The 24,365-nt window shown below is 43.6% G+C and overlaps 3 protein-coding genes across 4 annotated transcripts; 1 reads left to right on the top strand and 2 right to left on the bottom strand.

The window, feature by feature from the left end:
• Positions 1-2,854: 2,854 nt before the first annotated feature.
• On the bottom strand, positions 2,855-9,858 carry eno1a (enolase 1a, (alpha)). 2 transcript variants are annotated; one of them, XM_068747835.1, is made up of 12 exons: positions 9,791-9,858; positions 8,360-8,454; positions 6,685-6,780; positions 6,535-6,593; positions 5,846-5,915; positions 5,566-5,699; positions 5,242-5,464; positions 4,801-4,998; positions 3,811-4,012; positions 3,591-3,699; positions 3,434-3,492; positions 2,855-3,281 (listed from the first exon to the last, which is right to left on the bottom strand). In XM_068747835.1, exons 2-12 carry the CDS (start codon positions 8,442-8,444, stop codon positions 3,209-3,211), a joined length of 1,308 nt encoding a protein of 435 aa, XP_068603936.1. In that variant the 5' UTR covers positions 8,445-8,454; positions 9,791-9,858; the 3' UTR covers positions 2,855-3,208. The 2 variants fall into 2 exon arrangements, with proteins under 2 accessions (XP_068603936.1, XP_068603943.1); XM_068747842.1 differs by lacking the exon at positions 6,535-6,593 and adding an exon at positions 6,231-6,289.
• A 329-nt stretch (positions 9,859-10,187) lies between these two features.
• Positions 10,188-18,901, top strand: ca6 (carbonic anhydrase VI). The gene is made up of 10 exons (XM_068752434.1): positions 10,188-10,197; positions 14,185-14,364; positions 14,709-14,857; positions 16,131-16,226; positions 17,206-17,272; positions 17,354-17,511; positions 17,601-17,727; positions 17,816-17,899; positions 17,997-18,023; positions 18,128-18,901. The coding sequence occupies exons 1-10, from the start codon at positions 10,188-10,190 to the stop codon at positions 18,760-18,762; spliced, it is 1,533 nt and encodes a 510-aa protein (XP_068608535.1). The 3' UTR covers positions 18,763-18,901.
• Positions 18,902-18,920: 19 nt separating this feature from the next.
• On the bottom strand, positions 18,921-24,365 carry slc2a5 (solute carrier family 2 member 5). The gene is given in 12 exon segments (XM_068752423.1): positions 18,921-18,926; positions 19,249-19,276; positions 19,278-19,359; positions 21,185-21,257; positions 23,154-23,252; positions 23,310-23,390; positions 23,392-23,421; positions 23,519-23,580; positions 23,583-23,624; positions 23,693-23,817; positions 24,231-24,305; positions 24,307-24,365. Coding segments are annotated over 12 exon segments (762 nt in total).

Here is a 24,365-nt window from a genome sequence, read left to right as displayed (position 1 = left end):
CACTTTGGTTAACAAAATCCCATATAAACATTTCGACTCTGAATTTTATTACACAAATTTGCTATATTTTACAAGCCAACTCTTGAGCATTTACACAAACAAGCAAACTTTGAACCCTTCACATGAACAACTTCACTCAGAAAACAAGTGGAGAAAATGATATTATACAAAGATGATCATAGTATAAGTGAGAGACGAGCAATTGAATAAAGATTAAATATTTCACAGGCTAATGTTGGGTTTACAGCATGCAAGCTTTTCCATCTTTTTTCCCCATTTTGTTTACCTGCAATGATTTTAGATCTCCAGCAGGGGTCACTGTTTGCGTAATGTGTCAATACGCTCCTTGAGGTATCATTAACCCATCACTATTACACACGCACATACACTATATATACATTTATATGTAAATGATTACACAATGTTTCTTATGTAGAAAATACTTTAATGTGTCCATTTAATGGGCTGCCTCACAGCAAGAAGGTCGCAGGTTCCAACCCGACTTGCTACCTTTCTTGTGAGGAGTTTTGCATGTTCTCACCCGCGCGTCTTGCGTGGGTTCTCTTCTCTTCCACCACAAAAACACGCACATTAGATGAATTGGTTGCACTAAATTGTCCATCGTGTAACACATGCACCATGTTAGCGTGTACACATACATGTCTGTGTGTGTGGCCACGGGATGAGCTGGCGCCTCGTCCAGGGTGTAACCCCCACCTCTCGCCCGTTGACTGTTGGGATAGGCTCCAACACCACCCGGTAACGGACGATGAATGGTTTAATGCACCATTTACAGTGTGTGTGTGTGTGTCTGATTAACTTGATCAGAAGAGATCATATGAACATACAAAGACACCAGACACGTCACGGATCGATGGACCCGGTCCCCAAAGGTCAGATTGAACACTCCTCTCTCTCAGCCTGTCGCCAGGCAACAGTGACAGCTGAAGCTTATTAACCACTGAGCACTAAAAGCGTGTCGTAGTATCAAAAACACTCCATTTGGTTGTAGTAACCGAGGCAGCAAAAATACTAGTACGATTCGTTATAGTCACCGTTGGGTCGGTCCAAAAAAATAGTAACAGGAGAGGATATTTAGAAACAAAACAAAACGTTATTTTTGTGTGTGGGTCCAATGAAGTCACGATGCTTCGTGTTCACCGCTCGGCAGCTGCTAAATCCGATCGTTATTTCAATGAGAATTCCAAATTTCACCGGTGCACATTAAATCTCGTGAACGAGCCCTCCTGATGCGAGGAGGCGTCCAAAGGTTCCAGCAAACCCCCACGGGGGCGTCGTTCAGCTTGGAACAAATAAAGCTGCGTGGTTTGAAGAAGCGGGAAGGCGATCAGGACTGATGTTTCTGGATGCAGCAGAAGGCATCCCCAAAGGTCAAAGGAAAGCATGACATGAAGGTCAAATACAGACAAATACTTCCAGAGGATAAGAGATGCCAGCCTAGAGGTGGAAAGAAGCAAACAATACATGTAGTTTGGGATGGCCGGACACAAAGAGCAGAAACGGGGTCATTTGATAGTGATTTTTGGGGATGCAACCCTCACTTTCATGGACTTAATATTCCTATTGTTGGGAGTTATAATAAAATAAAATCTGATGAAGAAAATGTTTTTGTTTTTAAAGCCTACGTTTTCATTACCATTTTGAACTGTGTTCGGGGCAAAATGCTTTGGTGGATAACTTCTAAATACAGGGAAAGTGCAATACATATTGATGACCACGGGATGGCGCAAGTCTCAAAGAAAAGAAATTAGCATTGAATCGTGACAGAAACTCCTTCACTTCATAATCTGCAGTGTAAAAACAACAGGACACGCTCTGGCTCGTCTTGCTTGCATGCTTTGGTAGTTTCTCTGTATACTATTGATTTGTAATACATCTCCTTGGTGACGGCTAGACAAGGTCGGCAGGTTCAAACAGGGATGTTTGAATTGGTGTGGCACTCACCCAGCTGGCAAACCCCCCATAGCACGGTGCAACTGATGAAAAGACCCTCATTTACCATGGCAACACAGTATAAAAAATAAAAAAAAAAAAAAAAAAAAGCAGCCCCGGAAGACGAGGCCTTTCTCTGCAAATGCTTCGTTTACATACAGGACAGCAGAGGGTTTACTTCTGAGAGTCGAATCCTGACTCACTTGAGGGCAAACGTTATGAGGGAAAGGAAATAACATCAGAGATGGAAGCACTAAACCAGATGTGTCAAACTCAAGGCTCAGGATCAGCACTGGACAGCTCCATAGGTAGTTGGCTACAGGTGGAGCTGTCACTGCTGATCCTGAAAGTGACGTCTTTGTTCTTTATTTTGCCCACTTAGTTTGGTTTTTTTGGTTTGCGCATGCCCATGACAAGACAAAGTGGTGGTTTTTTGGTTTTGCTTTGATTTTGTATCGATTATCTTTGTTCCTGCGTGATGATTGCATTTGAATGGAACTTTTCCACATTATTGTGTTAATTGATTCCCATCACAAACTTTGGTTCATACTTATGATTTCTCATTTACAGTATGGCTTTATCGCTAAAAAGTTTTACAACCTTATAAAAAAAGTGATATCAAACCTGAATATTTCATTGTAATTACTGTGGCGGCTAAAGAGTTAAGGAGTAGTTACATTTATTTTACATTAAATGACATTACATTTAGTTACATTTTTACTGTTACGGTTTACATTTGGCCTTCGGAGGGCAAACATAATGCTAATGTGTCCCTTGGAGAAAATGAATTTGACAGCCCTGCTCTAAACCATTAAACCCCTGATCATGTTTAAATGAAACTTTGAATGGATGTGGGATTTATAACTTCAGGTAGCTTCCTCTGTGGATAAAAAGTCATGAAAGGTTTCAGATTCTATTGTTTATTATATCTGTCTGCAAGTGCTCACAGCAACACAAGACCTTGTCAAACGCGACACATCGCACACACACAGTGACAACACAACTCGAGGTGGAGCTGAACTAAAGTTACAGTAGTTTCAACGCTCAGTAGCGGCACAAGACTCACTATAACTCACAAGAAGCAAAGTAAATCTCCGTTATGCGGACACAAGCGGAGGGACAAACGCCGGACGGGAGCTAAAGCAGCGTCTGAGGGTGAGCAGAGGTTGTACTTGGACCTTGAATTTAAGCATTGCTCTCGCCATCTTCTCTCCAGACTGAACAGGTGACCTAGCGTCGCATCACCGTGTGGGGATTACTTATGTTCAATTGGGTTCCTGAAGTTCTGGCCAGCAAAACGGGCCTTGCTGCCAAGTTCCTCCTCAATCCTAGAAGAGAGGGGGGGTGAGACTTTGTTCAATTGTAGGGACCCGTCGCGTCAGCCTGCGCGGCATTCTGCACAAAACTAACACTTCTATTAAAGTGCAACGCCAAGCTTCTACCGAACCTTTTGAGAGTCGTGTTCCTGAACCGGACTCACCTGAGCAGCTGGTTGTACTTGGCCAAGCGCTCAGATCGACAAGGTGCGCCCGTCTTGATCTGGGGAAGGCAATAAAAGCGTTGGGAAAGGAAAGCGTCTGTAGAGTCAAACCTGGATAGTCAAAACCACGTTTTTCATCAAAAGAACGATGAAGGACCTGTCCAGTGCAGAGACCGACCACGAGGTCAGCAATGAAGGTGTCCTCCGTCTCTCCAGAGCGATGGCTGACCATCACGCCCCAGCCGTTTCTCTGGGCCAGCTTGCAGCTAAAAAAAAAAAAAAAAAGACAAGACAAGTTCCATTTCCCCGGCATGCCCGAATGTAAAGCCAACAGACTTGATGTTGTGTGAACACGCTGCTCCGTTACGGACACTCACGCATCCAGAGACTCCGTGACGGAGCCAATCTGGTTGACTTTAAGCAGCAGGCAGTTGCAGGACTTTTCAGCCACAGCCTTGGCGATGCGTTTCGGGTTGGTGACCGTGAGGTCATCGCCCACCACCTGGATGCTAGTGCTGGCTGTGAAATCGGCCCATGCCGTCCAGTCATCCTGGTCAAAGGGGTCCTCGATGGACACCACTGTTGGGGAGAGGAGCAATGTTGCAGACTTAACACTGCCGGCGTTCGTGACGACTGTTAATCTGCAACGACTGATTATTCTGGCCGCTCTGACGCATCAGAACAAAGAAATGTCGTTTGTTGGCGTCACGCATCGAGTTAAGAACATTTCTGACTCAATTTAAGCAGCTCTGTTGCTTCAGAATTTGTGTTGCGTTCAGCTATATGATTAAAAAGACGCAATCTCTGCAAGCGTGTTAAATTTAGGAAGTGTTATCATTTATGAATTTCCCCAGGATGTGAAATGTATGGTTCTGTAAAATCATTGGGAGCACTGATCAGTGTAATGTAAAATCTAAATAAAGTAGTACCTCTACTTAGATTAATTCGTTCTACGGCCGAGCTCGTTGGTAGAGACAACGAATTCTATAAGAAATAACTAAAAAGCAACAAACTCGTTCCATCCCTCCCAAAATTCCAAAGACCTCCATAAATAACTGACTGAGAATGTGATGTGTATGCTAATTACTGTAAAAAATTACTGTAAAAAACATACATACACACATAATAACCAAATATATGAATGTACATAATAAATGATAATTAGAAAATGATGTTTTATTATTAAAATTTACCTCGGAGACAGGCGATGTCAGTGAACGGAGGCGAGGGTGGGAACACGTAAACTTAAAATTAACTTATTTATTTATTGTCCCGACGAGCAAGATCAAGCAACAAATTTCTATGTTCGCGTTTCAAACATGTAAATAAATACAGAAGTGTGTTCGAGGATTGCTGAAGGAGCCCACCAGGGTAATCCTTGACGAAGCCCCTGTAGAGGTCAGCCAGCTTGCCGGGAGAGATGTAGCGACTGGGGTCGTCGGGACTCTTGAAGTCCAAGTCGTACTTTCCACCCTTGTAGAACTCGGACGCAGCGACGTCCATGCCAATGACAATCTTGTCAGTGTAGCCGGCCTTGGCAATAGCATTCTTCAGCAGCTCCAGCGCTATGAACACACAGAGTAAAAATCTGACCTATAAAAGGCTCTCGTGGGGCATTTCAGCGCCGTAACCCGACACCGCAGTGCTTCTATGATGTCACTATGACGATGTCACTATGATGCTCACAGGAACAGGGGGGGGGTAACGATAAAACGATGACGTTATCTAGCTGGAGCCCAACTCTGTCGTCTTGTAGAGCAACCCTTGAAGCTAAGCGAAGCTCAGGGCCCCGCCTTTGTTCTCGTTACCTTCCTTGTTCTCCAGGATGTTGGGGGCAAAGCCTCCCTCGTCGCCGACATTAGTGGCGTCCTTGCCGTACTTCTCCTTAATGACATTCTTCAGGTTGTGGTAGACTTCGGCACCGATACGCATGGCCTCCTTGAAGCTGCTGGCCCCTACAGGCAGGATCATGAACTCCTGCATGGCCAGCTTGTTGCCAGCATGGGAGCCGCCATTGATCACGTTGAAAGCCTGGAAGAAGGCGGGGGGGGGGATCATCATCATCATCATCATAATGAAGCATTGTACTGCTACTAGACTTTAAGGCCTACGAGGAAACGACTGCCGCTCACAGGAACAGGGAGGATAACATCAGGGTTGCCAGCCAGATCAGCAATATGGCGGTAGAGGGGAACGCCCTTCTCTGCTGCGCCAGCCTTGCACACAGCCAGGGACACGCCCAGGATGGCGTTGGCACCAAACTTAGCTGAGGAAGGGCAGATTTTGAGCACTTCGTCCGACTGAGCAGTCGGAGGTGATTTTATCTTCACACATGAAATAACCAGACAGGATATTTAAACATCTGACAATCAAAGGTCACAGAACTGCTGCCGTCTCCACATTGCATCTTACCCTTGTTTTCTGTGCCATCCATTTCCAGCATCAGCTTGTCAATCTTTTCCTGCTCCGTAACGTCCACTTTCTGGATTAGACATACAAGGATGAGCCGTTATTCCAGAAGAACTTCAGAGTAAACATAAAATACAAACATCTGTTCAGCACGCCGGGCATGAAATGCAACCGTTTACAGGACACAACGTTTTCACAAAGGTCAACGACCTTTGTAGAACATATTTGCAGACTTCTGCAACGCCTTAGCATTGGGTTTTAAAACCGCCCAGTTAGCCATTCAGAAACACTCCACTGCTACCGCTGCCAATGTCAGACACATTTGTTAGGGACTACTTCTTGAAGAAGCAGGACACAGAAGTAGTAATCAAACGGCAAACGGCCCTACCTTGCTAACCAGTGCAGGTGCAATTGTTTTATTGACATGCTCAACTGCTTTAGCGACACCTGCAAGGGACAAGCAGAGCATGACTGATCCACACTGAAGAGCATGCAGAGCAGACGGACACAGAGCCTCTCGTGGATGTTTAACTCGTGATTGATTATTGTATGGATGTGTACGCTATAATATTGCGATTTTCTTTCTGTGATCTGTGAACATCCGTTAGTTTCTGTCGAGGTTAGTTTCCAGAGTCCAGTCCTTCATGCTGCGGCAAACACCGGCGCGTTCCAGGAGCCAGCCTCCTATTTACCTGATTACACAACGCAGGGGCCAAGAATTCGTTTACATATTTAACTGCTCTTTTGACTCCTAACAGGAGGAAACAAAGACCACAGCGTACAGCCGTTTTGAGATGAAGCGGAAGGTCGCAGCAGCACAGAGGTCGTTGCGGAGGCCTTACCTTTGCCCATGTAGCGGGTTTTGTCATTATCACGCAGCTCCAGAGCCTCGTAGATGCCCGTGGAAGCACCGCTGGGCACTGCAGCTCTAAAGAGACCTTGGAGACACGGGACATTTGGAAATGTCACTTCTGCAAATGCAATTTTATCATAGCAGCCATCAAAATAAACAGCTCAGATCAGAATGCGATACTTGTATAGAACAGAATCAGCGTGTTTAAGGGATTTGAGTTTCAGTAACGCCTTCTCGGTATTCAAACGGATCCGAGGCCCCTCATGTGATTTCTGGTCAGACAGTAAGGCACATTAGCATTCCGTCCAGACACACGAACACTGCAGCAGAAAGCGGTGATGTAACAGGGAAAGCCCGACAACCAACCGAGCATGTGCAGAATGTCAAGCCACACCCACCCATAAGGACGGAGACTTTAGATCCGTCCAGCTGAAGACAAATTGGGGATGAATGCATTTAGTTTTCCCAGTGGACCCGGGGAGATGGCGCCACTCTGAGGGGATTAAAGGCTGAGGAAGGGAGGACTGAACTGTGTCGGACAGGCTCAATAAATGATCCGCAGCACAGACAACGCCCGCTTTTTGCAGAAGCAATGTGTAGAATTAGCATCTGCGTAGCATGATCATGCTTTATTTTTAATGGACAAATTACAATACCGACCGGCGTTCCTCCCGTTGCTGAGCTGGTCTCCAGAGAGACCGTTTCGTGCTAATAACACGACGTGCAGGTGTTATAACGGCAACAGTGCGGCCGTCTCTGGAGACACGCAGAGCTACGTCATTTCGTTTAGTAGCATGCCTGCGAGCGAGAGGAAAGACGGTTACACAACAGCAGCACACAGAGAGGTACCGGCCAGACGGCCTGCATGCCCTCTGCTAACGCTGCTAATGCTGCTAACGCTGCTAACGCTGCTAACGCTGCTAATGCTCCCAAAAGAAGCCAGCAGCTTCGTAAAGCAGACCAACGGTGATATTTACACCCAAACGAACGACGAGACGGAATGGCAGCAGAACAGAAAACCCGATTTCAAGCCAACGCGTTGCTGGAAGTGCATCCCAGTCTGCCCACTTCCAGGTCAGTGGCCATTCAGGTTGCTTCATTAACATTCCCTGAACATTACACGCTGGGCTGAGCAATTCCTTTGGCTCAGACAAGCAGCTTCAGCCGCACTCCGGCCATTGTGTAATTGAATACATCGATCTCAACGCCTGTCATCGTCTGATGGAATGCTCATTCACCCAACATTCACCCAACATTCATCATCATGGATTCACCGCTTTGCTAGCGGTACCGACGGTAACGAGCTATCCGTGTCCCCAGACAGGCACCGCTGCAGAGGCAGGACGAGATTACACAAGCTATTTTCATATGTCCAACACTCGATCCGATCCACTCTGGGCCCGGGGCCGGCAGCCGTGTTGGACCCACTGGACCGACCCGTTTAAAACACAGTCCGACTACAGTCCACCCTCTGAACTGGCAAAGGACACCACAAATGTCTGAAACTGTCGTCAATGGTATGTATCTATCATGTTATTACACACGCTGGGCAATAGCTACATGCTAAATAATGCACACGGTCTAAAAATAAATCTTTAATTTATGAACATGAACATCCTCCATTACCGTTGTGCGCTCATACAATACATTTGTTGGCCCTTTACCTTTCTTGGTGTACAGGTCCACCTCCACTGTGGGGTTGCCACGGGAGTCAAAGATCTCACGGGCATGAATTTTCAGGATGGACATGGTTCTGGATCTGCAGATGAAACGACGGGCGAGATCAATTAGCTCAGCGAAACCCTGCACTGTTTACTGACAAATATTCAGCCAGAGACACGAGTCGCAGAAAGAGAAATACAATAAAGGCGTGGCTCACGCAGCAAAAATACATTCCAAGTCCATTTAGTTTACTTAATATCGAGAATTGCTAAATGCTCACAAAGTTGAGCTGAGAGCACGACTGCTAAACGGGTAAGTAAGAACGCACCAATGTCAAGAAGAACCAATGGAACACAAGCGAGCACGTCCGGCGCAGCAGAGCGGCGGTTCCTCACGCACCCTGCTGATACGGTTAAAAGCCAGCGCAGGTCTGATCTCACCATCGCTCAGAACTCCACACGCGCTGGTCAAAGTCCCGAGACCCAGAGAGTCCTACCATGACTGATCTGTATCTATATGATCTATATACCAAGCTGCTCGTCTGCAGCAGCCAGTCACCGGCCACTCACTGACTCAGTGGGAAATAGCACAGAATTAAGTTTCACGTGTTTGTTATTTTCAATTTAGGTTTTGTGTGCGCAACGTAGATTTTTGCTGCGCGAAGAGCGCATCAGCTGTGCGTAATTACGCACGAGCGCACCTTAGAGGGAGTTGCCGAGGACTATTAAATCACATCTGCGTTAATAACGGGTTCCATAAGCACTAATTACCACCACAATCAAGAATGCATTTAAAAACAGCAGTAATAAACTCACAAATTACGAATCATTTGTCTTGTACAAGTGTCTCCTGGGGGGGGGGGGGGGGGGGGGGGGGGGGGTCTGTGCCGGAGAGAAACGCGTGAAGGGACAGCGGCTCTTGCGTAATTTTGCAGCAACCGGTAGTTTCACCACAGGCCGGAGCAACAAGTGCAACAGGAGACAGTATCTGACGCACCATCTTTAAATCATCGCAATACATGAGACACCGACAGTGATTCTTAATAAATAAATAAAATAAAAAAAAAAGGACTGCTGGAAGTTGGACTTGCAATTTGACGCCCCATTCCGCAACCAGCCTGCAGTTCTAAATGGAGACATCTCGCCTGCTGACGGCCTGGTTTAAAAATAGATGGTGGCCTGCTTCTAAGACATCGAAGAAGAGCCTTAACGAGACTGACATTTATGAACAACGCCCAAAGAGGACAGTCCGGGTACCTGCTAAGTCAAGGTCAACACCATGGAGGTTATCGTCGAGGGTTCACTACAACCCCGTACACATTCATAAAATAACACAAGCTTCTATAAAACACTTGCTGTCGACTAAGCTCATTAAATGTTTAATAGCTGCTGTTCTAGCCGAATAAAGAGCAGAAAAGGCGGCGTGAAAGTTACCTTTCCGGGCTAACTGCTGCAAGGCAAGGAGGCTGCGGTCTCTCTCGTGCGGGAAGGCAGAGAAGCGCTCGCGACGGGTCGAGTCAGGAAGGAGGGCAGCAACGGAGCGACGCCATTGGCTGGGGCCAACCGGCGAATCAGATGAAGGGGTGGAACCATTCATACATACAGACGCGTCTGTCAAGTTAGTGTGACCGTCACACTGTGACGTACGTCCCATAGACAAGCAATGTTCCCTCTAAGGTGCGCTCGTGCGTAATTACGCACAGCTGATACGCTCTTCGCGCAGAGAAAATCTACGTTGCGCACAAAAAACAAATTCAACCTAAATTGAAAATAACATTTGTTAGTTTGTGTGTTTGCTCAGACGCATGAAAAATTAGAGGGAGCATTGGTCATGACCATAGGTGAGGGTAGGAACAAAGGTCGACCGCTAAATCGAGAGCTTCAAAGGGTTTAAAGGGTTGGACTTAAAAAGTTCAGGTGAACTTAAACCTGTTCCTTTTTGAACGTTTGTTTTCATGTATGATTGTAAATTCAAGTTTTTTGGTTAAATAAATAAATAACATAAATACATTTCACTATTCAGCCCTATTTTGAGTTTGTTTTCAAACGTTGACAACCTTACATTTGAAATGTTGCCGCATGAATCCGAAAGTGTCAAAATATCTGGATTCTCTTGAAGAAGCACATTTTGAAATTCGTGTGAGGATTACAATGGTGAGGCGAGTATTTTTCCTTAGCGCATTAGAATTATTACTGTCTGGATTTCATGCAGCTGCGCAGTGCAGTGAGTGCAGCAGCATCTGCAGCAGAACCAGAGGCGTGTCAGATAAGATTTCTGCATTGACTCTCTGTTAAATCCGACTGCGCCACCTGCTGTTCAGATGCTGTCACCAGCACGTCACTGCAACAGGTGCCTTCAGCAGCATGACAAGTTTTGTTTGCTAATAAATAACAGGAAAGAAGAACTAAATTAATTGTTTCATTTCAAATCTCTTGTTCAAGAACAACATCAATATATCAACAGATATATCGACTCCGGCGAAAAAATGCCACAGTTTAAAAATAAAAATAAAAAAACCAATAGAGTATGTCATCTTATTTAACTGAAAATCCTGCTTTCATAATCTTGATTAAAGTACAGATGTTTTGCCTGAATCTGAATAGTTCTGATTGTTTAAAAAAAAAAAAACATTAACATGTGTCATTCATCTTCTTGAAGACAATGTCATCGGAATCATCTTGTCTTCGGCCGCTTACCCACCTTGTGGGTCACAGTACCGGTGAGAAGTTGGGTACACCCCGGATGAGACGCCTGCTCATTGTAGGGCCGAGCATGTATCATACGGAACAATAATGACATTGGGCAGAGAACACACGTAGAATTGGAGACAGTAATAGTTAGTTAGTTATATTATATCCTTATATAGATTACACATGAGGTAATAGTACATCAAAAATACAAAGCATTTGGATAAGAAATGATTCACAGCTGACAGTGAAAGCACAGATGTTGCAGATGAAAGAGCATCAACTGAATGAACAGTTGTTTGCGTTACCACCTGTGCGCATTTGCAACCATGATTCCATAAAATGTGTTGTAAGGAATAAATAAAAAATGAATGTGATAATCTCCTGATCCTTGATGATGATGAATATATTTATTAGATAGAATGTTAGAGTACAAGTACAGTCACACAGTAGCATGTATTACAGTACAAATAACGTCAAACATCCTGTCTAAGAGGAGCATTTCAAAAAAGCCCTTGCGGGCTTGTTTCCGTTTTCAACATCCAGTATAAATGAGAGCAATGTGAAGACAGTGAATACATTCGTACCACACTGACATCTGAAGTAATACTTAGAAATGGCTGGGAGGGAATTTACCTAATTTGAATGCCTTAATCTGTCTGTCTGCCGGTTTGTTCTTTAAATATTATCATTGTTCACGAGGTATGGACATTTGTTCCTCCAGGGAAAATGTCACACAGCCAATGTCTCTAGAACTCAGGCATTTCATGTTCAGATGATGAAAAGGAGGAGTATAAAATGCAGATATTATTTGATCATATTATCCAAATAAGTAACATAGCCATGAACAAGTTTGTACTAGGGGTGCACCGCTTGCAATTTTCTATATATACCTTCATCTTACTTTACTTAACGCAAACAAAGCTTGTGCAACAGTTACAGTTTTTCTCAGTCGCTTTGCTGCCTTTCTCAGATCAGAATGAAAATTCTCATAACTATTAGTTCAACCTCCATGACATTTCGTCATTTGTGCACATCATGGCAGCAATTCCTCCTTCCTCTGAACAAATTGCAAATGTTTTTGGTCATGCATCAGTTGCTTTCATACAATTCTCTGCTGTTATCATTTGCTTATGTCATGTCAGTCAAAATGAACTATACTTATGGATGCTGAATAGTCGTTCCCAATAAAACCAATAGTCTCTATTTCATTGCTTGAGTCGTTACATACAAAATTGTTGAACTAGTCATCAAATTGTGTCATGCTAATTTTTATACCTTTCTTTGCGGGCCAATGGCCGTGCTAGCAGCCGTGAATGCAGCATCTGGCGACATCACAGCAGTCATGCAATGGAAGATATCCGTTGTGATGAAAACATGTGTCCAGACAGACAGGAACATCTGGATGTGCCAGAATGATTGACCAATGTTCAGGTACAATATGTACTGTTATATTGATCAGCTCTACCAAAAGGGTGTTTCTTATGTTTCTTCTAAATAAGTGACTGTAGTGTATTTGTCTTTTGCACAATGCTGTAGAATTGCAAAGAGCATATACAGTAAAGATGTGAAACGCACGTATTCAGTGTCTTGTACTCACTTAGTCCCCTAACTACAGCAATGTGTAACTTTACTGCAGTTTTCAAATGGCTGTACAAGTAGTGTGTATAGTCCTGTCTGAAGCATTTTCAGGTCGCGTCTCCGAGTTCTGACCTTTTTCTTGCATTGGAAAACAGAGAATAAAGTGTCATAATGAAGACACGACAAAGACATTTGATTATCTTGTTCATAAACGATGGTGTCAAGACTTCTCATTTTGATGAGTTTCATTGACATGAAGACTTGCTTTTGCAGGTTATCCACGAAGTTTTGCAGTTTGCACTAACTGTCTTGAGAAATGCACCAACTGCTGTGCAAATGTTAATAGTGATGTGAGAAAAGCACCAAAGCAACTGAGAAAAACTGTAATAAAAATAACTAGCTACAAGACAAACTAACAAAAGAAGCTAAACCACCAATAAGGTGTCCTGAGTTGCAGGTTTTCTTTCTTTTCGTGCAAAAATAAAAGAAATCCTCAAATGCAGCAGAACTTGCAACAGCTTACAGGACAAAAAGCTCCTAAAAGATTCTACAAAAACTAAGTTCAGAATGTTTCACATGTTCATAAGTCAACAGGTACAAGAATGAACATGAAACAGGACATTTCTGCTTTTTCACACGACAGAAACTTTGCTAGGACCTGCACTGGGCGTTTTCAGCAGAGACACCTCCCTCCAACTCCCATTTAAATAGAGAGACAACTGTATGTGGGCAGTCAGCGTCCTGCGTCAAGGAGGACATGAGACACGCAGCGATGGACGTTTTCTCTGTAATTGTCTCCGCTTGCTTTGCTTGTGTTGCGTTTGCTGATATGCAGCATAATCGGATTCACTGGACCTACAAGGGTATGGTTTTTATTAGTTTAAATTATATATAGAGTGTAGTTTTAGATTTGTCAACTGCTATGTCTGAATTTGTTCCACAACTGAAATTAAACTAACATTAAATGAAATTAAATGTGCGTGGCAGCTGATCCATGAACAACCAAATTTTGAGAATGGCAAAACGAAAAACAAATAACATGCGCGTCGTTCAAGTTGTTTTTTTGTGTGTGTTATTGTTGCTATTCTGATTATTTGACGTGGACTCGATGAATTTTGAGTCCTGGCGTTGGTTTTGACACCGAGCAAATACCTGACACAGGTAGAATAAAGATTGCTTCCTGGGGCCAGCGGAATTTTGGAGCAGGAGTGCAGGCTCAGCCATCTCAATCCAGCTTATACCTGATTTAATGTGGACTTTATTTTATTCATATGGCTGAGGGATATATATATATATATATAGCAGATAATGCAAGTTCAATACCTGCGTGGTTTCCAAATGGAGAAGCGAGCGACACACTATCCCCTGAGATAACACTTTGATTATGAACTCAGATATAGCCAAGCAGCAAATGAAGAACAGAATCACATAGAGAGAGATTCATCTTACATTGTAAATGTAAATAACCAACCACTGCAGAACAGGCCGCTGATCGTTCAGCGTATATCTGACTGTTTGTCTCGTAGCAGTCCTAGAATGCTTCCCTTTTCTTCATCCAGAGGGAGCATTGGACCAGACGCAGTGGGCAACCAAGTACCCGGCATGCGGCGGTTTGAAGCAGTCCCCAATAGACATCAAGCGGCGCAACGTGAGGTACAACCCAGACATGTTAAAGCTGACATTGAGCGGTTATGAAGGTCAGGAGGGGACCTTCCTCATGACCAACAACGGACACACGGGTAAGAAAGTGGAGAATGAGATTTTTTTTTTTTATTACTCAATATTGGCTCGAGATTTTTAATTCTCTTGTTCCTAAATTATCGTCAGAACTTTGGAAAATGCTGAATCAATTTCTCATAAAGAATCATAAACTCTTGAAAATATATTTCTAACAATTTCTCCAAACTTTCTCGAGTTGTGCAATAGATTGCATTCGGACTGCACATTGTTCCCATGTCATGTTTGAAAAGTTAATAAATCTACAAAGTTCCATGAGTCAGAACAGAAGTTGTTATTCCTGAGGTTTAGAGCAAGTCTCACCAATATGCCTTTTGATGTGTGCATCTTTATGTTTCAACTATAGTTCAGATTAGCCTGCCTCCTACTCTGACCATCACCACAGGCCTCCCATCAGCATACACAGCTGTCCAGATGCATCTGCACTGGGGCGGCTTGGACCTGGAGGCCAGCGGGTCAGAACACACCTTAGATGGCATTCGCTACATTGCAGAGGTAGAAACCAACAGCACTCCAGAACTGGTGTGCCGGGGAGAACGAGCATTTAACACAGAATGCAAACCACAGGAGATCAAACGCTGCCTCATTTCAGTTCAGAGCAACTATTAAAACATGACATGTCAGACAGTTGATCCTACAATAACATGCTTACATTGCATCAGTAATAAAATCAGAAGAACCCACCATGTTTGACTTGAAACCTGATCTCCAGCCTCTTCTTTAACTTATCTTGACAGAGGCTATCATTTTCTTTTAAATATTAAATTGCTAATATGTCTCTTTGCTGCCTGCAAGCCTGCTGCAAATGTATTCTTCTATATAAACAGAATTTAAAGCCGTATTATATTTCTCAATCATCTAATGCAGGGGTCGGAAACCTAAGACACGCGTGTCATACACTATTTATGATGACACAGGGAGAAGCCATGTTTTTTTTTTATGTGCTCGTGACTGTCACCTGCCCTCCTGGCAGAATAGCCTATCATGTTTTATTAAGTTTTATTAAGAATGCTGAAAGGACACTTTCCTATCGACTCCTGTAAGCTTTCTGTGTTTCCTACCCAGGACTGATTTATAGATTTTGTTCCTGCCACGGACCGGTTTCATACCGGGCAATTTTTTTGCAAACAGGGGAGTAATGAAATGGAAAAAAAGAGGTATATGATCTTACCAATTAACTTTATATTATGCACTTGCAATAGCTATTATTCAAGTATTACACCAATATCTACTGCAGAGTTAGCTGTCGAAAAGCCCGTGTTTTAAGTCCGACTCCTGGTTTGTCTGTTAAAAGAAGCGTTCTTTTTCTTGGAGGCCATCACCTCCTCTTCTTCCTCCTCAGCCTTTTTCCCCTTTGAAGCTCGAAAGGACATTTGTTTTTTAAACTCATTTTCACTAGTTTAGGGCTGATTTTTTTGTAACATATCACGTGACCGAGAAAATTCACTGGCAATTGGTACATTGGAGAAAATCCGGTCGTTTTTCAAAATAAAACACCTTTTAGACTAATAATCGATAGAACGTAAATGATATAGATTAGTTATTCTTTCTGTGCGGCCCTGATATAAATGCCTCATGGACCGGTACTGTTCTATTAAATGAGTAAGTGTTGGCACTCTGGGCTTGAGAATATTGTAAAGTGGCACGCATCATGAAAAAGGTTGCCTACCCCTGATCTAATGTTTATGAGATTTACATTTGAAAATCAAGTCAGTGGTTAAACTTTTGACGCCCCGTATCTGTTCTGCATTTGTGCCTTGTCTTTCAGCTCCATATTGTCCATTACAATTCTGACAAGTACGAGAACTTCAGTGAAGCCTTAGATAAACCAGACGGGTTGGCAGTGCTTGCCTTTTTCTTTGATGTATGTAAGACACACACCCACACACACACACACTGCTTTTTTCTTTTACCATCAGGCTGATCAACAACTACAACGGATGTCACCACCATTTCTATTAAGCTTTTCAATTGGAAATTTGCCACTAAAGCTTGTCTTTGGACAAATGATCAGTGTCTTTTGAAGTCTGATATGTCATTCATCAACCTGCTGTGTGAAAAAAGCTCATTTGAATGCTCTCATACTGATGATTTTAGTTTATTTATGTCGAGGACCCGTTACAAATATTATATTCAAGACGTGTCGAATCATGAGCAGCTACTCCCTAATTTCCATCTGTAGTCTCTGGGCGGAAGAACAAGAGCATACACCCATTAAAAACATTGAAACACATTACACAAGCTAAACAAAATGGCCAGCTATTGCCATATTGGAGCTACTGTATGGACCTTTATGGACCATTTGAGGACAGATGTGGGCGAACTGTTTTAGTTTTTTTAACATGCAACTTAAATGTTGATTCAAGTATAATTTTATTGTCTTTTCGATGACAGGATGCCAAGACTGCAGTTTCATCATGGAGCATTTGTAATTTGTATGTGATGATATGTTTGTGGTTTTCACTGTTGTATTTTCTGTGACGTAATTGCACTTTAGAAGCACACGGTTACACACAGCTGAGATCAAGGAGCTTCAACGTGGCATAACCATAGTTTAACCCTTTGGAATGATTAGACAGACAGAATGTGGTTCCACTTGCAAAGTTCCACATCACAGAAGAGTAGAGTTTTGGCATTGCACGATCTGTAAGCTGCATCTAAAACAATAATCAAATGTATTTATGTTCCCGCAAAATTCTCTCTATTTAACACAGGAAACAAACAACCACTCCAACAAAATGAGAGTCGGCATTAAAACAAAGTCACAAAAATGAAGTCAAGCTGAGTTTAATGGACAATTTAAAATGCAAAGATTTTACTCAACTTTCAAGCTGTATTTTCAGGACGGACATTTTGAGAACACCTACTACAGCGATTTCATCTCCAACTTGGACAAAATCAAGTATGTCGGTGAGTCACTGCCTGTAGACATAAACTTGCTCTTGGCCTCGAGTCTTTGAGCCGAACCTGGTTTTAATGGGATTCCCACAGGTCAGTCCATGAACATATCCAAGATCAACGTACGATCCATGCTCCCCGAGAACCTTTACAACTTCTTCAGGTACGAGGGCTCCCTCACGACTCCGCCTTGCTACGAGAGCATCATCTGGACTGTGTTTGATACGCCCATCACACTCTCACAAAACCAGGTACGGCAGAAACAAGCGCCTTTTATGGCAAACTGGCCTTGCTGTGAGCATTTTAAGTTACAGCCCAGTGTCTCTCCTGCCGAGTTCAGATCAGGAAGCTGGAGAACACGCTGATGGACATAAACAACATCACCCTGAGCGCCGACTACCGCATCGCCCAACCTCTCAATGGCCGTGTGGTGGAGTCTTCGTTCCTACCTCGCCTAGGGAAAGGAAGTGCGTACGGCCACGCCCAATTGTGATCACTCAAAAATAGCAATCGGTTAACCAAGCCTGACGCAAAAGCTCATCCTGTATTTTTCAGCATTTTGTCGTCAGGAAGAAATTGAATCCAAGCTCGTGAAGATCGAGGGTCTGGTCACATCGCTTGGAAAGAGCCTCCTTTCCAGTGAGTCATAGCACTTCTGAAGATGGTTAGACGTGGTCAAGCATGAATAAAAATAATAACTGCAGTGCTTCTCCCTCTCTAAATTGATCTGCTTAAGGTGGACAGCGCCATTTGCAACCTTCTGGTCAGTGGTTGTATTTTCCTTTCCATTCTGAGCTGTGATATGTGATTGGCGGTTGGACACTTCTGTCCCTCTAGTCTGATTACATCTTGTCTATTTTCCATCAGAGCCTCTTGGTCTGTTTCCTCTGGTGCTCAACTTTCCATTGAACAATTATAACAGTTATGCTTTGGCCAGCCCGCTCAAACTCTTGGACCTGAACGCCTTCACCGTGTGCCTGAACGTCCTGCTCGGGCTGCCGGGGGTCCACACCGTCATCTCCTACTCTACGGATGAAAGTGACAATGAGCTGACCATCTCCATCAGTGAAGACAGCGATGCGAGGGAGGTGGGACTCTGGATTGGCAACGAGTACATCAACCTGCCACACAATTTCAACTCCAACGACTGGACCAACTACTGCATCAGCTGGTCTTCCAACACCGGCAGTGTAGGACTGTGGATCAACGGCATGGTGGGGGATCAGCGCTACCTGAAAAGCGGTTACAAACTGCATCCTGGTGGGATCTTCATCCTTGGCAAGGACCAGGATGGACCTCTGGGCATCTCCAACTCGGATGCCTTGGTGGGTAAGATGACTAATGTCAACGTGTGGGACTACGTCCTGACCACAGCGGACATTCGGAACCAGATGGCATGCGGGAGGAACAACACCATGGTGGGAAATGTGTTTGTGTGGGGAAGCTCTGGTCTCAGCCTGTATGGAGGCGTGGAGCTGGACAATCAGTATAAATGCCCCTGAAGAGATTCAGCTGCTCCTGGTTGCATGCATGCGCTTTAACCTCCTGCAAATTCACTAGTAATTAAAGAAAAAAAAAATGCATGGCAGGATTTCAGATATGGATTGTATTCATCTATTTGATCCATTAATAAAGAGTGCAAAGGGACTTTTGGTCTGTTTCATGACTCAAGCACCAATTCATACCAAACGGGAAGCAGGCAATGCACTCAAGAAGCTTCGCAACACAATGATTTAACTTTCATTTTCAGTGTTAGCCTAAAAACAACCTACAACCTCTTTGCCCCATTTAAAAGCATGTATTTTAAGATTAAATGAAGTACCGGTGATTAAAAACATAAAAGTACAACAACATATTGCACTCAGGATATGATTGCGTTGAATTTGCCGCTTACATTTAGAAACAATAACAAACAACGCCAATTCTACTTCAAAATGATAAACTTCCATTCCCTCGTTGTGAGAGTTCTTCCAAGTTGTGCAACAAACCTCTAAAAAGGGGAAGACGAGGCCGACGGTGGACGGCGCCTGCCACCATGAAGGCAGACGGCCTGGCGGACTGCCTGAACACTTACGTGGTCACCACATAAGGGATTGGACCTGGAGAGGTCCCACAGACGCGGTCATTCACAATCAAAACACTCGAGACACATCATCAAAGAAACAAAGTGCTTCAGCGATGGAGAAAATGATTCTATCTGACAATGGTTCAACAATGACTAACAAAATGCTTTCAGAACTCAGTGACAGACTCAAGTTGGACCTGAAGACACACTACAGTTACCAGACGCACTCTGGTGGCGCTGTAGAACGAAACAACGCCACACTGAACGAAGTTATGTTGGAATTATCCTGGATTAAATGTTTACCTTTGGTACTGATGCAATTACAGATGAGAACTAAACCACAGCATAATCCGTCGTCGCCAATTGAGGTGTGGTTTGGACGACCTCCAACCACTGGACTGGTTCCTATGGCCAAGCACACTGTGTGCTGATGCACTGACCCAATACTGCATGAATCTGACGCAGGTACTGACTGAGACCAAAGAGAGAGGGCGTGTCGTCTTGCCAGCAGCAGCAGCAGATGCTCCTGCCTGAACATCGGATCCAGAGACTTCGTGCGGGTAAAGAACACCCGACGAAAGTCCTGGACACACCAACAGTGGCGGGATCCCTTCTAAGTTCAGCTGACGACCCACACGGCTGAAAAGTGACCCATCAACACACACTCCTGACCGAAGAAGCTGTGCCAGAAATAAAGAGTGATTGGTGAATAAAAACGCATCACTCCACCGACCCCTCATCACACGCCCCTGATGGAAGAAAAGAGTGATTGGTGAATAAAAACGCATCACTCCACCGACCCCTGTGCACACCATCCTTCCTGATGCCGCTGCTTTTCGACCTCCTGCCCCTGCTTATCGCTCTCACCAACTTCGCTGGGCCGGAGAGGGACAGCACTACGAAGATACAGGACATTATACTCATCATTTCATGCATAACTCCTGGTGCCGTCGTTCTGTCATTCGAGAATCATGAGTTTTGCCTACATGTTTGAATTGTCTATGGTTCGCAGAGACCGCAACTATTTTGTATGGTGTATGATATCTCACTGCTTTTGGTTCTCTGTCCTATCTTCTTCATTTTTAGTGATCACTTTTAGATGTGATCAAAGGGGGAAATTGTATTGGCAATAGAATAATTACTAAGCATAATGACAATTATATAATTGATAATTGCAAAAGCAATCAAGTAATCATTAAGTGGAGATTGAACAATGTTAAGTAACTGATCTACAGGGACGGTTAGTAGGACAATAACTGTCTGCAGAGGTTCCCATTTACGCTTCACCGAAAGACCTTCGTGTGCGGCAGAGTTTTCGTGATAAACAGTTCTGGACTGCGTCTCCGTGTTTGACACTTAGTCTCCGTGTTTGACACTTAGAAATTATGACTTCCTCCCACATTGTTACTTAGCGTTTCTCTTGTATAAACACCTGCCTACTGTTCCAAGAACCAAAGAATGTGTGCCTATATAAGCGAGATGTGCTCACTGCCCTTGGCTTCAGTCGGACAACCGGTGTTCTGCTTGTATGACTGAAGCCCCAAGGCCTTGGTAAAATAATTAAAGACCAATCTTACATAATCATGTGTCTTTATTATACAATTATTCAAAGTAACAGAAAACTGCCAACACAGGGGTCACGGTGACTCAAAGGCCTCAAACAATCACAACCAAAACACTTGAGACACATCATCACTCCTCAGGGGTCACGGTGACTCAAAGGCCTCAAACGAGTAAGCGCAGATGTCCAAAACATGCGTAATTACATGTCTGATCACATCCAAACAACACTTTGGCTAATGGAGCTTGCTGTTGCAATCAGATCGTGTGTAAATAACCACAGGTGGGGTCAGACTCGCTGGGGCCGATGGCATGTCCTGTGACGTAAATGATGTCACAGGCGATGCTGATGTAGGGTATCCGTGTTATTTTCTCCCGTCAACAAAAAAACATCTGATTTTGTTGGGAACAAATGTGAACTGAAAAAATGAAAACTAAAATACTGTTTACATTTAAAGTCACCAGCTTTCATACAATGTGACGCATCTTTGGACTGTGGCAGGGAATACAAAAGAACATACAGGAACACACCAATTATCATCATTATCATTCTGATGTATTAAACTGCTAGAGGCCTTACTTGGCCTTACACTGGCCACAAAGTGCATCAATCCAGCCCGGTTTTTCCTGCAGCTCACGCCACACATTGTTCTGGTGTTTTTGCATAGGAGGCAAAGAACCTAAAATGGCTATAAAAATGCTTGTAGCGTTTATTTTAGTCAGTTTCTCTGACATCAAAGGTCACTATATGAATTAGCTTAAGACATGATGTCATGAGAAACATTTTATTTTTGTCTGTTTTGCAGTTTTGCCTCTCATCTGTGCTGGCAGCAGTAGTTCTCCAATATGCAGCACGTCAAAGTCTTAAATAGAATTGCAGAAGTTTTGTTTCAGAACTTAATGATAGAGAAACTTGCTTTAAATGTAATGAGACTAGATTTCAATGGATGAATATTATGGTGTGTGCAGTTTTTAATAGACCAGCTCTACAAGCATGCAAGCGCCTGTCTGACGTGCCGCCGTAATCCCTTCAGTCGTTACCCCATCCCTGTAATAACATGTCACCACCCTTGACCTGTTATGCCGCTGGCCCGTTTCCTTTGGACTGACTTGCTTCAGCCTTTTTAAACTTGTCGGCTTGCAAATATTTGATGGTGGCTTTTGTGAGGACTGAAAGTGTAACAAGGTTTAAATGCCACTTCTTTCAGTGAGAGACACTTTTGAGTCCACACCCAGTGATACTAAGTCATTACACATCAAAATGAAAATGAAAACACAAGACCAAGCCTTTGAACTTTTGGCGATACAGGTAAGATTCCCCCTCACCTTTATTTCCCCCAGGTGGCAGCATCAGTCTCACGGACTAATGTCTAAAAAAAATATAAGTTAAAGACCCGAGAGTTTAGCGAGATCCCACTAGATAAAGGAAAGAAAGGTGTTGTTGTGTGTGATCAGGGTTGTCTGGGGTGGCTCAGATCCATGCTGGATGAACCAGGACATTTTTACAGCAGCACACCGGCTTTCTTTGTTTGCTTGTATCAACTCCTCAGTCTTTTCAAGGTCCATCGGAGGTCTTCCCTGCTTTAATCTCAGCTCTTTATCCTGTTTAATTTACACATATTGTGTGTTTGGATGGTCTTTCTCTGTCAATAGCAAAGAGTAAAATGTTTTCTCTTAACTGATCCGGGGTTTACTGAGGCTGAAGGCAAATCCCCCGACAAACGTATGCTGTACGCCACATTATATGATCACTTCATTTAAACCTTCAGTTGAGGATATACATAAATAAATATTTTATTTATGTAAAAGGGTACAAGTCTATCTCTACAGTCATGCAAATGTCATTTATTGTATTATATTATATATCATTATCCATGCATTTTCTTCTGCTTTTGCACATCACAGGAGTTGCTGGAGGCGGAGCACACCCTGAATGCGTCGCCAGGCACCAGCGTATTGCGGGGCCACGCAGACAACCCAACACACTCATACACTATGGATAATTTGCAGTAACCTTCTTGCTGTGAGACGACAGCGCTAACCACTACGCCACCTGCAGCCTATTGTTGTTGTTGTTTACTGAAGAAGAAAACAATTCAAGATTATATATTTAATAATATCATATATTTAATATACAATATATATTCTTAGTTTATTAAATATAGAATCTTGATTAAAAAAAACAAAATACTGCAGACCAGTTGTTGAGTTGTTCCGTGCTGAACCACTAGAGGGCAGTAGAGTGACTCAGTCAGGATGTAAACTTACCTGGAAGTTTAGAGCGACATTGAGGATCACACAGGCCCCACAGCAGATCCCAAAACAACAGAGGAGAAGCCTTCGTCACGAGGCCTCCACGATGAAGACCTAAAACAAGAATGCCTCTTCATCACAACGGAGATGAAGAGGCATTTCTACACCTACAGCAGCAATGGTCATGATGATATTCACTGCACCTGTTGCCACGGTGACATATTGAATGTCAGTCTGCCTGACTCCTGCATCTGGCATATATGCTATCAGCATAGAAGTAGAACTGAGGAGAGAGAAAAGTTGGAAAACAGAGTTAAAAATTAAGGGCGACGCAACAATGCTGTAGATAACAGCAATGAATGAATGAAATCTCTGTGCACCACTTGTGCACTGAGGATGCCAATGGTGATGAAGAGCTGTGGCATGATGCCAGTGGCTCCGCCCTCAGTTCTCCCAGATACATGGGCACCGCATTGGATGAGAGGCCTGCATACAAGGAAAGCTATTTCTATAAAATAAAAAATCTCCCTCGTCATCAGTCAAAGATGTCTGACCTGCACAGATGCCCACTATGAACCGAGCCACAATGATGATATCAAAGGACTTGGCAATCTCGCTGACTCCCATCATTACAGCAGGGACGATGGAGAAGATGTTGTTGAAGAGGAGCGTGCCCTTCCTGTTGGAGGTTGGATGCTTTTCAAATCACACCAGGCAAACAAGTTTAAAAGGTCTAACATTAGGCAAAACACTTTTTTGTTGTGTGCGTGTGTGTGTGTGTGTGTAGATTTCAAGCAAAAATAACTGTCCCTGACCTGTCTGAAGAAAAACAAAAAACAACTCCTTCCCTCTTTTGCTTGTTCCTCATGTCAGAAAATATATTCTGAGAATCATATTTGAGACCAACTATGATGTCATAATAGGGCTGAAACAGGGACATACAGCCATCCCATAATACATGAGCTGTGTGAAACTTCAATGGTGCATTTTAAAAATACGTTTATAAGAGGATAATATCGGGCTCTTAGGAGCTTTCATTATATTTCAACACGGTGCATCCACTCTCAGACGGCTCTCAATGTGTCAGATTACCTTCCTAGATTGTTGACCGAAGGAGCCACAATCAGAGAGCCAAAGAAGCCCCCCCCCAGTGGGTACATTGACACAGCTGTCCGTTATTGGGGTGCGGTAACGCTCCGGGTAGGTGGCGTTGTAGAACTGCTGCAT

The sequence above is a fragment of the Brachionichthys hirsutus genome, chromosome 2 (assembly GCF_040956055.1).
Source record: "Brachionichthys hirsutus isolate HB-005 chromosome 2, CSIRO-AGI_Bhir_v1, whole genome shotgun sequence".
Taxonomy (NCBI): domain Eukaryota; kingdom Metazoa; phylum Chordata; class Actinopteri; order Lophiiformes; family Brachionichthyidae; genus Brachionichthys; species Brachionichthys hirsutus.
This window is presented reverse-complemented; position numbering and strand designations above follow the sequence as displayed.

Coding starts and splice junctions, on each gene's coding strand:
- ca6 (XM_068752434.1), top strand. Junction 16,227..17,205: donor TGCTTGCCTTTTTCTTTGAT/GTATGTAAGACA, acceptor CTGTATTTTCAG/GACGGACATTTTGAGAACAC. Junction 17,273..17,353: donor GGACAAAATCAAGTATGTCG/GTGAGTCACTGC, acceptor GGATTCCCACAG/GTCAGTCCATGAACATATCC.
- eno1a (XM_068747835.1), bottom strand. CDS start 8,444: ATGTCCATCCTGAAAATTCATGCCCGTGAGATCTTTGACTCCCGTGGC. Junction 5,700..5,845: donor GGATGGCACAGAAAACAAGG/GTAAGATGCAAT, acceptor GCCCTTCCTCAG/CTAAGTTTGGTGCCAACGCC. Junction 3,700..3,810: donor GTCACGGAGTCTCTGGATGC/GTGAGTGTCCGT, acceptor TTTTTTTTTTAG/CTGCAAGCTGGCCCAGAGAA.